Source organism: Portunus trituberculatus, chromosome 44 (assembly GCF_017591435.1).
Source record: "Portunus trituberculatus isolate SZX2019 chromosome 44, ASM1759143v1, whole genome shotgun sequence".
NCBI classification, from domain to species: domain Eukaryota; kingdom Metazoa; phylum Arthropoda; class Malacostraca; order Decapoda; family Portunidae; genus Portunus; species Portunus trituberculatus.
This window is the reverse complement of record NC_059298.1, coordinates 28,543,404-28,561,638: the sequence shown is the minus strand read 5'-3', so window position 1 is coordinate 28,561,638 and position 18,235 is coordinate 28,543,404. Positions and strand designations below refer to the sequence as shown.

The 18,235-nt window shown below is 41.4% G+C and overlaps 3 protein-coding genes and 1 long non-coding RNA gene across 8 annotated transcripts in view; 3 read left to right on the top strand and 1 right to left on the bottom strand.

The window, feature by feature from the left end:
- LOC123519026 overlaps positions 1 to 1,371 on the top strand; it is a 78,540-nt gene extending 77,169 nt beyond the window's left edge. For all 3 annotated transcript variants that reach the window (XM_045280157.1, XM_045280156.1, XM_045280155.1), the window contains one exon: positions 135 to 1,371. In XM_045280157.1, coding sequence (XP_045136092.1) covers positions 135 to 290 — 156 coding nt within the window. In that variant the 3' untranslated portion in view covers positions 291 to 1,371. The remainder of the gene's footprint in view (positions 1 to 134) is intronic.
- On the bottom strand, positions 585 to 3,399 carry LOC123519027. Its single transcript, XR_006678960.1, has 2 exons — positions 3,346 to 3,399; positions 585 to 1,672 (listed from the first exon to the last, which is right to left on the bottom strand). It is a non-coding gene; the product is annotated as an uncharacterized LOC123519027 (long non-coding RNA).
- Positions 1,666 to 11,926, top strand: LOC123519025 (dentin sialophosphoprotein-like). Of its 3 annotated transcripts, XM_045280152.1 has the most exons (4): positions 1,666 to 2,036; positions 3,390 to 5,122; positions 8,086 to 8,297; positions 11,817 to 11,926. In XM_045280152.1, exons 1-3 carry the CDS (start codon positions 2,017 to 2,019, stop codon positions 8,253 to 8,255), a joined length of 1,923 nt encoding a protein of 640 aa, XP_045136087.1. In that variant the 5' UTR covers positions 1,666 to 2,016; the 3' UTR covers positions 8,256 to 8,297; positions 11,817 to 11,926. The 3 variants fall into 3 exon arrangements, with proteins under 3 accessions (XP_045136087.1, XP_045136089.1, XP_045136088.1); XM_045280154.1 differs by lacking the exon at positions 11,817 to 11,926 and having other exon boundaries at positions 7,793 to 8,111; XM_045280153.1 differs by lacking the exons at positions 8,086 to 8,297; positions 11,817 to 11,926 and adding an exon at positions 5,919 to 6,968.
- Positions 9,456 to 13,474, top strand: LOC123518769 (vitamin K epoxide reductase complex subunit 1-like protein 1). Its single transcript, XM_045279771.1, has 4 exons — positions 9,456 to 9,460; positions 11,817 to 11,926; positions 12,403 to 12,613; positions 13,411 to 13,474. Exons 1-4 carry the CDS (start codon positions 9,456 to 9,458, stop codon positions 13,472 to 13,474), a joined length of 390 nt encoding a protein of 129 aa, XP_045135706.1.
- Positions 13,475 to 18,235: the final 4,761 nt, after the last annotated feature.

Genomic DNA, 18,235 nt, shown 5'->3' with positions numbered 1-18,235 from the left:
CAGTTAGGGAAATGTTTTTTTGTGTTTCTTTTTCCCTTTGTGTGTGTGTGTGTGTGTGTGTGTGTGTGTGTGTGTGTGTGTGTGTGTGTGTGTGTGTGTGTGTGTGTTGCTAATTCGTCTCTGGTATCCCGCAGGCTGGCGTGCCCATCGACATGAGCAAGAGCACCTGGAACGAGGAAGTTCCCTCCGGCTCCGGCAAGTGCATGGGACTGTTTGGCCAGAGCTCCTACCGCGCCTACAACTACGACTGCAAGGAGAGGGACTTCTTCGTGTGCCAGTACTTGTTCTAAAGCGCTCCCGGCACCGCCTCGCGGACCTCATCCCTTCGGCTCATGGGACCTCAAGCCTCGGAAAGTTTGCGGATTTCCGTGCTGTTTGTTAAATCCATGTCAGCTGTCACGTGGCCGTCAAAATTTGGTGCATTCTGAGCAAGCATAAGGTCACGAAAATTGTGAATAGGTTTGCAATCTAAATTAATGACCTCCAGCAACAAAATGGAGCGTTCAGCATCAGGCCCAGTGTGGGTGTGCACTGATCGCCGTGCTCCGCCACGCTCACACCTCACCTGGACATTTTTCTGCCAATTTATGGACGAAAAATCTTGTGTCATGGTACCATAACTTATGTTCCTTGATTCTGTTTCCTCGAAGCATTTTACACTACCCACTCACTGTTTAGCAGGACGGAGGCAGCGCCCCGCCGGCGGGCATGGGGTCAGAAAGGCCTGGTGATGATGTTCGATGTCTCAAAAGTGTAAAAGTGTCTGTCATAATAAACCTTATCTGAGAAAAATTAATATTAAGACCACAGCTTCCAGCGTAGCCATTAGTTGTACTCGTACTAGCTGGCGCCGGTAACTACGTAGTCTTTGCCGCGCACGCGACTTGTCCTCACTGTGTATGGTAATCTGTATTTATTATAAACGTAGCTGGAACGTAACAAGGAAACCAAATTGCACTAATAAATAAAGTCTTGTAAGAAGTGATGGTTTAGGGAGAGGAACTGGAACGTGCCTGGGGCGACCCCGCCTCATCAGGCTGATGGGAGGGCCGCACGAACACCTTCCTCGGGAGAGGAGGGTGCCACCTCTTGGCGGAAGGAACAAGAGGTGTGGCGCACCCTGCCTTCCCAGCGTCCCCTTGACCAAATCCGCCAGGCCCTGACGCCCGAGGCCTGCTGCGGCAGCCGCCAGGAGCAGCGGCGCGCGGAGGCGTGCTGGCCCCAACTCCCCTGTATGTGTACCTGGTCTGATTGTGTAGCGAATCATGAGGCTTATTCTAAACTTTTTTGTTGTCCTGTCTAAATTGGATAATATATGCTTTACTTTTATACAATTAATCATAGTTTTATAAAAATTACTAGGGACTTAAATATTGTTTGAATTGTTTTCCTTCAGTTTAAGTTACGATTCATGACACACACACACACACACACACACACACACACACACAGCCTACAATAGTGCTGTGGTGGGGATAAACATAATCACTCAGCCTTGAGGTTCGACGCATTTCTTAAGTTCGAAAAAAAAAGTTCGAATCTGGAACAGCATGGTCTGCCAGGGAGCCATCGCAGCCGTCATCTCACCGTCTTACGCAGGTAACGTAGAAACAAGCATTCAAGACAACACCCAGAAGAGGTGACTGATGACCTTGGCAATGTAGTCACCCATCTGCATAGAAGGAGAAACGCTGAATGACTGGATATATGAGGTAATAATGAACTATGCAACTACCTGCTTCATTTGTCCCTTATCTCTATAATTACATGAGGCTGAGTGTAACAATGGGCTTCCATATCCGCCTGCGTGCCCTGATTCTGCCGGACACGTATTAATCTCGGTTGCGCGGACCATTGTTCTGGTTATTGTTATTATTGTTATGTGAATGTGACACGGAGGAAACCGGGGAAGGGTCAAAGGGAGCTAGTGCAGGTTTTGTTGGGTGAAATGAGACTGACACGTGCAATCTGTAACTGGCAGTCAGAGTGAGGCGGTGGCGGTGGCGCAGCGACGAGATGGCCCGAGCTGCCCCATGGTGAGTTATCGGTCCTGCAAGTTGTGTCCTGCAAATAGTAGTACGTGTATCATTTTATTCTAGTTTTTCTACTGTCTCTTTTATAGTGGTAACTGGTAAACACACTCTTAAGACTGTTAACTGTTACATGCACTAATTTCTTTTGTTGAGTTGCTTCACTAACGTTCGTAAGCAACGTTAGGACACATGAGGAACATTTAGCCTGGATCAAACCATGTATGTGTCATAAACAACAGATTTATTATTATTAACGGCTAGAAATCCGAGTGAGAAAAGGTATTTAGTGGAACACCAAAAGGGATAAGTTTTACAATAATTTGTCTTCCATATGCACAGATGATTTAGATAATTAATGATGGGGATATTGATTGATATGCGGACAGGAAGATAAGTAGGTTAGTCAAATTGGATTCTGATTTGAGCACCCTGCAGACAGACGCTGATGAATAAGTGGACTGAAAGATTAATAATACAAATTTTTATCACCAAATGCAACGTACTTGGTGTTAATAAAAGAAATTTACGCAATAGATACATAACAAAAAGTGAAGTTCTGTTAAAAACCTACGTTGGAAAAAATTAAAGAAACTACAGTTACCTGAAATTTTCTGCAATAGAAAACAACATAGAGAAGCCAGCAATAGAGCTGATCGTGCTTAAGAAATTACTTTCAGGAGCGTTGAAACTTGAAGTCCTGGTGTAAAATAAAGTTGTATTTGGCATTGGTCAGATGAAACCTGAACTATACCGTACACTTATGATCCTTATATAAAAAGGTTTTGATTGACAAGAAAACAAGCACTGCAGTATCGTTGTCGTGTGGCTCGCATTGTGGGAGGAGTGTAGGTCTTTTGAGGTTAATGCAAACGATTGAGAACAACTAAAGGATACAAAGGATGAGCAAAATTCCTTACGAGATGAGAATGAAGCTTTTGAATTTGTATGCTCAAGTGAGGCGGAGATTAAGAGAGAATCTAATAGAGGTATTAAGTGACAAAGGTGATGTGAATAAAATTTTACGGCTTATTGATAAGGATATGAATATCATTAACACACTCAAGCTTGACAAAGTTAGCTTTAAAGAGAAATGGGAAGAAATAGTGATAATAACTAAAAAAGACTTAATAAAGCGCCATGATAGTGTCGAGTCAATAGCGAGGTTTAAAACAAAACATAAGTTCAATGTATGATAAGGATGACAAATGACAAGTGAACATAGCAAATAGGTAAGAATGTTTTTTATGAGGACTGTCACATGTAAACATACTGTATATACATAGTAGCTTCTTGCAACTTCTCTTTGTTTCACCTGTTTTTGAGTCCTAAAACATGACTTCACACGCCACTTCCCAGGATAGTCATATGCTTGGTCACCTGGGCTGCGAGCGCGAGGCTACCCGGAGATGAAGGGGACCCAGAGCAACGCCCACTTATCATATCTTCAGTGTCTCTGCCCGGGGACCAGCGGAATGACCCGATTTCTTCTTTCGGTTCTGAAACAAAAGGGGAACCAGCAATGAACTTAGCTGAAGGGACTGACAGGACTGATGGACATGCTGGGAAGACAACTGGCAGCATCTCGTTTATATCTACACGTGATGACCAGGGTGTGGTACGCAGTCACTCCAGCGATAGCACCAGTGACGTGGGCCATGAGAATAAACACGACTCTCGCACTGGCTACAAATCTGACGGCCACTATAAGGAATACTCTTATTACGACCAAGCTGGCTATGGAGATAACGGGTTTGACCATGGACGCGATGACTTGATTGACTTCATTCATCTCGACAACGGCGGGGAGGAGAGTGCTAAGGAGTTGACTGACTGGGATAGCTATTACGTTCTCAAGAGCCAAGGTCAGAACTGCAGTGATGGTGGTGGCGGTGTTCACTCATGCCTGCAAGATTCTGAAGACGAGGACACAGACGACAGCGACGAGTGTGCTCATGACGACGAGGACTGTGACGGTTCAAGGGCACGTCTTAGGGCATACCTTGGGAGGGATGAGGACGAAGAAGAAGAGGGCAGTGAGGTAGAGGTGGAGGACGAGGACGATGAATATCTGCTGAAACCGAAATTTCTTGATGATGACAGTGATGATGAAGATGATGGGAATGATGACGTTAATGATGAAGACAACGATGATGATGACGATGATAAAGATGTCTATTTGTATGTGGACGACAACGATACCAATCTCCTTTCTTTCCTTGCCTCACCAATTGAACCAGAGAGCGACGGCGCCTTCAGAGAGACAGAAAATGTTAGGAATGAAGAGCCTGTGAAGAGTGAGGCAGAGGAATTAAAAAGATACGTCCATACTAATAAAGCAGACCAGAGTCCCCGAGCTGATAAGAGTGAGAATGTCCCAGAAGAGATAGTTCCCAGGAGTAGCGGAACAGCTGATGAGGGAGAGGTTGCAAAGCGTGATGCAAGTTATGCCTCATGGATGAAATCTTCTCCCGTGATTGGCTCTAACATTCAGCAAGATCCATCCTTCGCTCATGATACGCCAACCAGTAGACGAGAGAGGGAAATACACGCGGAGTATATTGGCAAGAAAAAATTACATGATGTTTTAAGGAAATCTGAGGGCCCAATCCCTAAGGAAGATGAACAGGGACAAACAGCGATGCATGCGGAGAAACTGACAAGGGGATGGTTTGAAAATATCGCGCCTGGCGTCAGCGTTACCGAGACAGTGAACACAAACTTGAACGCTTCTCCCAAAGCTAACACCCAATATGACCAAAACTTAACTTTCATGATATCAAGACACGATACAGTTCCATACGAAGAGATTTACGACACGATAATGCACTCCGGCCAAATAAGTGACGAGGAAAAGACTTACATCGCATCACTGGAGCAGACGCGACGACTCGTCAACAGACTAGGCGGACTCGAAACCCTCCTCGAGCAGCCTAAAGTTCACCACATCGTCAAGAGGCAGACAAATGGCGGCGAGGCGTGTGTGCTGCTCAGGCGGCGAAGAAGGAGGGCTGCAGACGAGGCGGGTGAGACAGAGAGGACGTCGCGGATCAGGAGGGGCATCAGCAACGTCGGCAAGAATCTGGAGCAAGGTAACCCACGCTTCCGGCAGTTATTCAGCCAATACAAAACCATGTGTGACTTCCTCTCCATGGCCGTGTTTGAGAAGTAATGGCTCGCTAGTCGCTATAAGAGTGGAAAGTTGTGTAGGGTCGACTCTACCGTGTTACTTTCAGTGGTGTGGTGAATTTAGCTATTAATGCAAAAATAATACGCAGTGTTCGTGAAGATGGTACTATGCATCATTCCACCGCATTCCTCTGCTTGAAGTTTCCTTTCCCGGCTTGGATGAGATCAGTGTGTGAATATATGCTTCAAATAAAAGCGAAATGGTGAATTAGAGGTTCGGGCTGCTGGTCTGCTCATTTCTCTTCTTGGTCAAGGTCACTTTCGCTGTTACTGGAAAGCCCTGCATTACTGAACCTGCTGTGTGTAGGGAGTATGCGGTACTTGTCAAGGTCGGAGAAAGGGACTTATTTCCCTCGGTAACAACAGGATGTGTGACATAACTAAGGAGTTTCAGTATGCATCTGATAAAACTTAGCGGAATGTACAGTACAGTACCACCATGGGCTGTGGTCTACCAAACTATATAGTATTGTCGTGTACTACCACAGCATACGAGCCAGGTGATGCATACGTCTTCAGTTACAGCCTTTACTTAGTTTTCCTGTTTATTTCTAATTTATTTATTTATCTTATACATTAATTTCTCTTTTGAAGTATTTTGAGAAGTCAGGAAATTTCAACATTGAAAAGTAACGGCTTTTAAAAAATTTCATCATGAGAAGTAAAGGTATGCTATTGTAATAATACTAATGTCGACAGGCAGCATGCTACAGTGGACGCCTCTTTGAAAACTGAACTGGTACTGAGGATTTGTCTTGCCGGTGGTCACGACCACTACGCCGTGACATCATTCAGAAAAAAAGTATCCATGATGTTTCTTTTAACTATTGCAATAGTTCCATTTAGGACAACATCTAATTAATAAAGGTAATAAAGGCACACCAAAGAGTTCGAGCACTGAGCAAGTTTATCCACAGCCGGAAGCACTTGTCATGGCTGTCAGTAAAAAGCAGTGCGCATAAGTCTGCTTTTTCTACATTGTAACCAGTACCTATAGAGCTGAGTGTGACTTGAAACAACCGTACTAGACAAGTCTACTGAAAGGAATCAAACCAAATGTGTTCATCTCTCGGAATGTAAAGCCAGTGTGACGTGGTATTGGCATTAACCCCATCAACTATGCCGACCATGAATCCACTATCCTGACAGGAATCCTACACGCATGTACAATGATGGCACAACCGACGAAGATAGTTAGATGGTTGGAGAGAACTCGCATGTTACAAAAAGGAAAACCATAGAGGGTGATATAGTGATTAACAGTGCCTTAATGCTAATCAGTGGAAGAACAATCACACAGTCAAATCCGGGTCGGTGGCGTGGTATTCAACCCACGCTGATGAATCTTTCCCGCTCTCCACCAAATGGATTTTACAAATTTTGAAGCTGCTTTACTACTTCATTTTCACACTTATAACAGCGTGTATCAGATATAGGCCTTATGATGCGATGAATAAATAGATCAACAATAAATGTCTTCTGTTTGTTGTAGTATCTAAGTTTTCAGGCAACGTAAGAAAATTCACGCATTCCGAACTCAGAAGTATTGTCATTGATTTCTTGGTGTGCGATCAATAATTTCCCTTTCCATTTCCACTCGTAAATGGCCGCCCCCTTCATTCCTGCGTGGTATGTAGGTAGACAGACAGTAATAACGGATTAATTGTAATGTAGACGTTATTCTAGGTAGGCATCAATTGGTCTGCTCGTCCGTGTGTTAGCTGTGTCTGTGTTGGCAAGGTCAGCCGCTTCTGATAAGAAAAAGAAATCTTCCTTTCAGTGCACTTTATTGATGTAATCTCTTATCTATTCATGTAATCTCGCGTCTGTCTCTCGCACTATCAGTTCTGTACCTAGTTGACAAAATTAACAGTATATTAAAATGAATGAATGAACGTGTGCTCAGTATGAATTAAGCCTGATCCTGGAATTTAAGGTGATAATAACATGTTAGCTAGGCCAGTTAGTCGAACCCTTGAAAGGCTAACGCGTGATTTGGTGCATGATGGTTAGAGGGAGGATCTTAATTGTCACATGGTCTAACCAAGAGACAGAGACTGAGAGAGAGAATCAGCTAGATCACATAATTGAAAGCATAGCAATATACAAATTTTATAGCAGTGGTTCATTTCACACTCGCCTGTAACAACAGTAGTTCCAGACAATGCGTAGATTGACAGCAGGTAGAATACTTTGCTTTGGAGGAAAATGTCTTATCTGGATTACTAAAAGGGAGTGAACACATACTCAATGTTCAATAAATGACATACAGAAAACTAAATACAACAGTAGAGAGCCGCAAAGCAAGTGTTTTACTATTTGATGATAATTTGACGATGATTCGATCAGCGATAGCTATCTTATACTTTTTACCCGTGGCTAGCGGAAAGGAAAGGACAAACTCTTATCATAAGCCAGATTTGAGAGACAAAGAGACTGAAGAGGAGAAGCAAACAATATTAGATCACGTTTTGTCAAAAAATTACGCGATGAAAGATGTAAATGTAGGTAGGCAAGTAGATCAAGTTAGTCTGAATTGAAAGGGAGTGTTCTCACCACAACCCTGATTTTAGAGATGAGAGACTGAAGAGGAGAGGAATCCGTACTTGGCCACATATATAAGGGAAGCATTGCATAAAGTAAGCAAGCAAACTAGTTAAGTCCGGGGTAAGACAGTGTGGGGTGAGGTGAGGTGCAGAGCATTCTGGTGTCGAAGCGATCCAAACAATGCTGAGTGGCTGACGGCACAGTGACAGGTGGACTGGTGGACTGGGCGGCGCTGGCACCACACCACCACACTATTACAACACTCACACCACCACTGCCACACCCGCACCACACCCACACCACGAGCCTCCTCCTACAGCAGTGAGCCTACAACTCCGCAACAATGGGCCAACAAGGACTTGTGAAGACCTGCCAGAAGATCCGCTACGGCATGATGGCCATCGCCTGCGTGGGCATCATGCTGTCCACCTACGCCCTGCACGTGGAGGTGGCCAAGGAGGGCAACAAGAGCTACCAGGCCATGTGTGATATCAGTTCTTCCATCTCCTGCTCCAAGGTGTTCACGTCCAGGTGAGGAAGTCGCTGCTACATACATTTATCCATCAGGGGAGTAATTTCAAGGAGTCCTAATAGGCACTTGTCATAATATATTGGTTCTTCCAGCTCGCCTCGTTTCCTGCCTCCCCCTTCGCAGCTGTTTCACGCGGCTGACTTGTGGGGAATGCATATATGATAACTAAAACTAACCTAACCTAACCCAACCCTACTTTTAATCTAATGTAACCTACTGGTTGAGGCGACACGCACCACTGATACTTCATCCTCAAAACACAACTGCCCAATAGTGTGGTTAAGTTATGCTAGCTAAGTTAGGTTAGGTTAGTTTGGGTTATCATATTTTCATTGCCACGTCCTATCAGCTGAGTGAAAGAGCAGTGAAAGGGAAGCCAAGAAATGAGGCAAGCTGGAGAGTGCCTCTTAATTTCTGTTTAATCTTTAGTGTGTTCTTACTTCCTAATTTGAATGTTTAAGCCCATATCACACGGTCACGTATACCCGCGACAGTGTGTCGCGCGTCTGGAATATCGATGACCATATCGCAGAAAACGCCGACTGGAAGACCGTCGTGGAAAGACTATAATGAACATACTCCACAAAAATACTTAATTATTTTTTATAATGCTTTATTTGGCATATATCATCAATATAATGCTGTAATTTTTCATGATTTGCATACCCATCACTTATACGATATTTATTAATTACCTACAGATAGTATCAAATTTTGTTTTGATTTGTTTACCACCACAAGTGCTGGACTAGCCACCTTCGCATCCAAATCCTTGCCTTCCTTTTTTGTTTGTTCTGCTCTTGCAGTGCAGTTGCATAAAGTCCAACAGCTAAGATAGCGTGGTCAACTGCGTCCATTGTGTTCAGTGGCGCTCCGCCCGGGTTTTTTGTTGTTGTGGTGGTGAAGTCTCGGATGGAAGATCAACGCCGTGTGCTATGTTTCCTGCGATCTGATCGTCGAACATACATGCTGTTGCGGGTATACGTGACCGTGTGATACGGGCATTAGTCAATAAAAGTTAATTATGTTTGTTTAAAGAATGCTGTTGGTTTTGTGGGTATTGTGGGGACGTAGCTTACTGGAGCAGTTGATACTTCAGTTGTCAATATGCTTGGATTTGTTTTTCAGAAATTATTCAACCTCTGGTATTGCCAAACATGGTGTGGGTATATATGTAAGGAATGATATAAGAGTGGGTCAAAGTTTTAAGCATTATCCAAACAGCTACATTGGGAGTCCACCTACTACAGCTTGAGATTTGTTTTAGTTGTTTGTAGACCACTTAGTTATACTCATGTGGTGAATGTTGAGTTAATATCTTTGATCAGTTCTTTTTGTTCTGGTAAAGATGTTTTATTGGGTGATTTTAACTTGTCGTTTATAGATTGGTCTGGGTTGGTAGCAGTGACCACCTGTGCCCAAAGCAGGTTATTCCTTTATATGTTTGATTCTCTTTGTCAAACTCAGTGAGTCTTTTTTCCCACTTTCTCCTGGGTGTGTCCCTGATGGACTTCCCAATATCTTATTCCATAAGTATGCTGTTGTCTTGTCTTATCCTTTGTTCCCTATCTTTACAAAGAGTGTGTCTTGTATGGAGGTTTCATCACGGTGGAAAACAGTAAATGTTATGTCACTCTTTAAGGGTGGTGTTCACTTTAGTCCCTGCAACTACAGACCTGTCAGCATGACTTCTATTTGCTCCAACACACTGGAAAGACTTATTGTTTCCAGACTTTATGAATATTTAAGTTATATTGAAATGTTAACGACATCAGAATTCCAATTTGGTTTTTGTGTGGGGTTTGTCTGTATCTGATCAGTTATTACTTGCCTATTACTATGTTAGTGTTCAAATGGACCTTGAAAATGATGTTAACGTACTATATTTTGACTATTGTAAGCTATATGATGATATTAACCACAAACTTTTATTAACTAAATTGTCCCTAATTGGTACTGGTAACTCATTGTTGGGGTGGATTAGGGGCTTCCTGAAATCCAATCATGCAGTGGATGTTTCTAGTGGTGTACCTCAAGGCGCTGTTATTAGTTCTGTATTATTCTTAATATTTATTGATAGTACTGTCTCTGGATTCTAGTAAATTTACTGCTTATGCTGATGATTTAAAGTTGTATCTGGCTCTGTCTGTAATTACAGTACTTCAAATTGCATTGAGGATAGTCTAACACTTCAGAGTGACAGGTCATGGGGTCATGGGGGTCATGCATTTTTAGTTAGCAAATGTTCCTGTAACCATTTTTCAAGATTTTGATTTAATTACTGACTACTGCATTGGTATCCTTCCAATTCCAAATAAGACTTCAGTCAGGGATCTTGGTATTCTGGTGGATGATTCATTGAAATTTCATCTGCACATTAGGAAGGTATTTTGTAAAGCAAATGGCATTGCCACTACTACTATTATTAGGGCAACTTTATGTAAAAAATTCCAGCCTTTAGGTTGCATATATTTATCGCTCATAGTCATCCTGTTATTGATTTTGGTTGTGTGTCTTGGAACTTAGGTTATATTGGTGATTTGCATTTACTTGAATCAGTTCAGAGACATTGGACTACGAAAGTTGGTGGTTTTGCTGGTTTATCTTCTGTTGAGAGACTGTTCAGGCTTGACTTGTATTCTTTTAAGGGTCGGCTTCTTTGTGCTGATCTGATAATGGTGTGGAAGGTCATGAATGGTTTGTGTTCTCACTTGAGCTGTTTGTTTGAAGGATTAGATTATGATAGAACTAGAGAAGATTTTTTGACCATACTACTCAACGGATGTTTGAACTTGCTTCTTTATTCGTGTCGTCACTTTTTAGAATTCTCTTCCCAAGGAGGTTGTTTCATCCACCACTGTCCATGTTTTCAAGGAGGTTGTTTCATCCACCACTGTCCATGTTTTCAAACGTCGTACTGAAGGTTTTCTTGGTCTATCCCTATATGAGTTCTACTTGTCATTTCTTCTTCTTTTTGGTTTTGTTGCATTTGCAATTAGCCAACCTCCAGATGTTTTGTTGTTGTTTTGTAAACATTTTGTTTGGAAGATGAAACTTGACTGGTGAAGGAGAAGACCCTCATCAAGATGATAAATCAAGGTGAGAAACCTTGACCCTTCACAATGAGGTGACACTCAATCAGTTTCAGCAGTTGTGGGTTTTTATGGAATAATTGTAAGACTACTTGAAGGATTTATAACTACTTGATTTTACTGTTTGTACTTGATTTTACTGTTTGGTGTCTTGAAAGCTTACTCAAAACCTGGATCTGATGTAGATACTTCATGGCTGTTAGACCAAGGGGTTGCTTGTATATTTTGCCTCCATCCTCTCCCATTGCATTTCTTTACCTGCCTCAATGTTTTGCGTTCATTGCTCTATTTTGCACATTGCTCTGTCTTTATTGATTGTCATTCTGCATGCATTGAGGCAGCCAGCATGGGAATTGTTTTGGGAGTGGATAGGAGTGAATGATGTAGTCCACTTTATTGTATGGTAAGCCTGCCTTCCTTATCCAGGTATGGCCGAGGGTTTGGCCTCATCGGGCAACTGTTTGGTGAAGACCACTTCCTCAACCAACCCAACAGTATATTTGGTATAATCTTCTACTGCATTGTAATCATTCTGGGTAAGAATGTTTCCATAAATGTTTGTTGGAAGTAATGGTTATTAGCAGAAGTTTGATACTTTACTAAGTTTTAGGAAATTATCCCAGATCAGCTAGACCAAACAGTTTTGGTATTGCTGTAATTCATCATAAAGATGTAATGTTGTAGCTGTAGGTAGTTTATGAAGCTCATCAGTAAAATGCTAAGATGGTGTAGTTGAATGATTCAAGAGTGAACGGACCAATTATGCAGTAAAATAAGTGTTGAAATTGTGTTATTGAATGTTGTTGCAAAAATGCCATGTAGTGTGTGATTAGCAGTGCCAGGTCTGTCTTATTGTCTACCAGTTAGCAAAATCTTGACACAGATGAGGTGAAATTTAGGAATAAACCAACACTAATCGATATGGAATAGTTATAATTAGATGCATGAAAGTTACTAAATTAGAGGGAAACATATGTAGGTCAGTTATTACATGGTGACTTTTCTATTTCAGGTGAAGCCAAGACACTAAAAGTGGCAAAAATCCAGCTAGGTCTAATTGCTTCGTCTAATTTAATGAGTATGTATTTGGCCTACCTCCTCTATTTTGTGCTCAGGGACTTTTGTGTTATCTGTGTCAGCACGTACATTGTCAATGCACTACTGACACTGGTGGCCTTCAAACGTGTCTCAGTCCTGCAGAGAATGGTGAAGGTCAAGTCCAAGTAATGCACACAAGGAAGGGAAGGCAGGACTTTGCAAGCAATGTTATAGTGATATACATTTTAGGAGAGAACTTTAGTAGTGTTAATAGGAAAGGATTTAAGTAAAAGTGTTAAAGAAATCATATGTATATGCATAGTAGCAGAGGAAAGGTAGATGCATTTATTAGAATAAAACTAAGTGATATTGTCCTAGTATATGATGGCTATGTTAAAGTTATACTAGGTATATATATTAAGAGTAGACCTTTCAAGGTTGTTTTAAGAAGAGCCAGTTATTTGTGATCCCCATTGAGATCCAGGGTAGGATAGGTGGTTGAAATACACACCTGTTTAGAGTAAAGCCTCTCTTCATTGGACAGACATGAGAAATAACATTAAAGAAATATATTTTTGGGGTTGACCATCCTTCCTCTTGCTTGTCTGACATCTAAGGCATATCAACTAGTATGTTTTGAATTAAGCCTTTTTTCACCAAATTTGGCAAGTGTTGGCTTGTTTGAGTAGGAAAGGAACCATGTGAATCAATATGGTGCCACGTTTCAACGGTAGGACTGCTGGCTTCCTCCTTCTTTTCTTTAATTTTCTTCAACGAATGTTGTGGAACCTTGATATACAATGGTGATTCATTCCATATGGTGCATTTTGTTATGCAGACATAACCAGAAAGTTAAGGTACATTGGTTTTGTACAACTTGTTCTGCAGCTTCAGGGTTTCTAATATTTTCTTCTCTAATGGACACACTATTTCATAGTTGGCTAACATATTTGTTAAACACATGTGAAAACACACCTTTTAGGAATGCATATGGAGCACAGAAGTTGTCCAGATTAAGTCTCAAGAGTAACTGTGCTGCTGGCTAGATTGAGCCCAGTGTGCAATTCTGCCTGTATGTCTGTCATTTATGCCAACTTTGTGTGTTGGTCATGCTCCATCTCTTCAGCTCTGTAACATAGGAGTTCATATTAGAATGCAGTGTGCAGCCTTCTCATGTACAGGTTACCCTGCCTTTGTTAATGTGTCTTGAGCTTAATTCACAAATGAGAGATTGAATGAGGTTCTCCCTACAGGAGTAAGGCAAGTGATTCTTTCTCCAAGTCAATAAGAAAAAAATAATAGTAATGATTAATTGATTGCATAAAGATAAATAAGAGGATAAATAAATAAATAAATAAAAAAGAGAATAAATGCATTCAACCTGAGCTGAATCTAACTGTCCCATACTTAACTTGTGAATCATTCCTGGACCTGAGTTTGTTGCTGCATTGATTGGATGACAGCCTGGACATGATGGGTAGCTGCCCTTCATGAGATGTCACTGTATTCTTGAAGAGAATTTTAAGCACAAACAAAAGAATATGTTCTCTCCAATATTATTAGGAATATTGCTAACACAAACATTATTTCTTTCATGTTTGAAGAACAATTCATAAACACAGATGACCTGGACAATGTTCAGGCTGAGATACAGTATGTGATAACTAATGTTTATCTCGGCATTGTTTGCTTTACTACTGTAGGGAGCAGCTCGGTGATTAGTGATTTGTTCAGCTTCACTGTGTGTGTGTAGTTTATTGAGTAATTGGAGGCAGGGTAACACTTCATAAACACTGCAATCATAACATCTTAACTTTGGATACAGGGAAAGAAAATTATACAATTTTCTCTGAACTTGAAAAATACAGCCAGTAAAAAGAATAACAAAGTTAGTTTACTGATGTGATGAAGCAACATTACAGGTTGAAGCTGTTCTACATACTGACTAATGTGATCCTTACTCAAGGGTGATTTGTGTTCTGCACCGTAGATTACAATGTGTTATGGTAGATATTAATTTTAAGCACTGCAAAGTGTCTCGGCCACAGCAGGTGTTTCTGTGTAGTGTTAAATTTCGTGATATTTCTTCAGTTTGAATGTAATGAAAATATAACAGTGTTGCCCTATTGTGTACATATCAAGCTTGTAAGACCTGCCTGCTAGTGCTGTGCCTGTGTAAGGGCATGTACACACACACACATGCAAGCACACACACACACACACACACACACACACACACACACACACACACACACACACACACACACACACACACACACACACACACACACACACACACACACACACACACACACACACTTGCACATGCACACACTTGCACATACACATGCACATGCACATGCGCACACACACACACGTGCACATGCACATGTACACACACACACATGCACATGTACACACACACGTGCACACACACACACACACACACACACACACACACACACACACACACACACACACACACACACACACACACACACACACACACACACATGCATATACATACACATGCACATGCACATATACATACACACACACACACACACACACACACACACACACACACACACACACACACACACACACACACACACACACACACACACACACACACACTGCTCACTAGTTCTGTGATAACATTTTTGCTTATCATAACCTGTGGTCAGGTTGTTATAGCAGTTATTGTTCTCTCTGAGGAAGAGCATGGGCTTTGTGTTGTGGGGAAGGTCTCGGCCTCACTCACAGACTGGCTCAAGTGAGTGGTATCCCTCCTGGGAGGGCAATGGCTGGTGGTCATGAATCCAGCAAGTATCCTCAAGGCTGTGAGCGGATTACACACACACACATTGTTTTGGTTTGCACATACGTATACATTTTATAGTTATGATTATTTGAAATTGTAACAAGGTGAAGTTTAGCAGCCAGGACTGTTACATCAACTATCAGCAATCACATGTATAGGTTGTACCTGGGCTTGTGCTTAGTCTCCTAAGATATTAGCCACAAAATAGCCACTTTCTGAGAGCAATGCCATATAAGTATTGAATATTTCAATGTGCTCAGTAAAGGGAGGTTTTACTGTGCCTATAGATTCATTGCCATGAAACTCCCCTTAGGATATTGATGTTCAAATGCTACCTACTATTGTGTGGACTTAAGTGTACCTGTAGTTGCTTGGGTGATGAATGTCACCCAGGATGTCCGTAGCCAGTCAGCGTGTGAGAACCGTCCGTCTCTGTGACAGCAGGTCATGACCGTGGTGGTGTTTGGGAATGGAGGGTCTGCCACCACTTGAGTCTTCCCCCACCATGACATAAGCCAAGTAAGGATGCAGGATGTTATGCAGCTACTTGTGTAGACATTTCCTTCATAAGTATGTAGTTCATTTGGGTAGAGATGTAGCCCATTTCCCTGGGCAATATATTTTCTTATACTTGTAAACTGATACTTATATTCTCTTGAGTTGGACCCACCCACTCAGTTCACGGACAGTGTGGTCATGGTTGTGGTGTACAGGTAGTCCTCAATTCATATCAGTACATATTAATCTAATTCAAGATGCATTGCAAGGTGATCTGTTCTGTAACACTATGCATCTTGGAAATACAGGGTTTAATGACGTAGAAAGCTTAAAAGGTATTCGTAGCGGCTTGATATTGATCACTTGTGATGAGATTTCCAATATCTGGTTACAGTAAAACAGTGATGAAGCAAATGTAAGAATGACTCAATGCTATGAAGTTTTAAGTAATTGTAGAGGTAGTTAAACAATGAGCTGTCTGTTTAGTCAGTTCCTGTTAATTATTGTTATAATAACTATGTATTTTAGGTTTGCGGTGCTCATGAACCACATGGTGTGAGCATTGCCTTGATTGTGATAGTACAACATTGCCAGCATGAGGAGCAGCGCACCACGGCCATGCAAGCTGTGCTGTGGTGCATCCTGCTCTCTCGTGCTGGCGGATGCGTATTGCTTTGGTAGCCATTCTTTGGTCTGTGATAATCAGAAACCGTTCCTCTAGATATTTGGATGATTTTGTCTAGATTATGCATGTGGTTTTTATGTCCAGCCCATCAGTCTGTCCAGTTTTGTTTTGCTGCTGCTGCATGAATGGCAACTGTTTTAGTGTATGGGTTGCCATTGGGAAATATACTTGTTCAGTGCAATTTTTGTGCATCTAGAAAGTTGGACTTTTCATAAACCTAGGTACATGATTTCATTAAATCAAAATTCATTATCTGTACTGAAAACACAGTATCTTCATGTCAAAGAATTGTGATAATACTCCAGCTTAATGACACACTAAGGGAAGAGGCAATTCAAGGTGCAGTCTTGGGTGCACGCACACAGTTCATATTCTGCCGATAGGATTGAGGTGTGATGCCAGATTTAACTCCTCCTCCATGACTATCTTTTTTGAGAGTTCTAAGGAGCAGACATCTTGGTGGATAGAGAACCATAAGGTAGATAATTAAATTAATTTAATAATACCCCAAGTATTTAGGCTGGTTAAGATTGCTCATTGTAACTTCCTAAAGAGCAAACAGTATAGGAGTTTCAGCTGGCATGTCACTTTATCTCTCAAGCGTTTTGATACTTGTCTTTGAATATCTCGTATAGCTGGAATAGATAAGAATAAAGCATTTATAATGAATTGAAAGGGAAGGAGTTCAGAATGTTGTCATCTTGAACATCAGTCAGATGGACAAAATAGATGTGCAGTAGATGACATTACCTATACAGTGAATATCACAGGAGTGTTGAGGCATGAGTTAGGCAAGTGTAGTAAAGCAGTAGCCACATGGGAAAAGCAGTAGATAGCAAGAGCTGCAGCACTGCAGAAGAGATTGAAGACAATTGTTGGTTCAGTAAGGGCAGTTGATGGCACACAACATATCATGATGTCTGACCTCTAGACACGTTCTGAGTGGAGGGTCCCCACATGAAGTGTATAGTGTATGTTACGTGGATGGACAAAGTTTATGTATAGGTAGTTAGCTTCTGGGAATAGAAGAAGAGTAGACACAACACAGAACACTTAGATTAATGGAAGCTGAAATAAGAAGTTACCATGTATTTTTAGTTGTACCCTTAGTGATAATCAGCCCAGGAAGGATTAATGCTGGAGTGAGCTGGGTGGCGTTGCTGAGAGAGTGAGCTGGATGATGTTAAAGGGACAATGAAAATGTCCAAATGAGCTCAATGTGAAGGATGTGGTCCATTGAAAACTCAAACGGACAGTCATCACAATGCATCATTATCTGCTGTGAAGGGAAAGACAAACAGAATGAATTTCAGGTTTATAGCATTTTGTAGGATTCCCTTAATTCGATGCCTTGTGGATACAAACCAAGTTGATCTGAAGCTTGAAAGCTTTGAGATCAGAGGAAGTGTGTGGACTGTACACCTTTAGTCACTTCCTCAATTTTCTAAGAATAACCATTTGGCCTTTTGACATAAAGCAGTAATTCCTTTATATGGATTCAAGGGAAAAAAGTAATGTTTTTCTTTCCAGCTCAGCAGAGATAATCCCAGTTATCATGACAAAAGCAAAGTAAAGGTTTTGTTCACTAGTCTGGCCAGTGAAGGTAGATATCAAGCAAGGTTTTTGTTGTACAGAATGAAATATTCTTAGAAATAAATATCAATATATAACAAATTGTTCAATTTGTAGTTTTGAATAATAAATGTCTGCACAGCAACATTAAGTGAAATATGTGTAATGCATGCACATTTATTAATTATTGACAGAATTGAAAATATTAGAGATGGAAGGTTGAGTGAT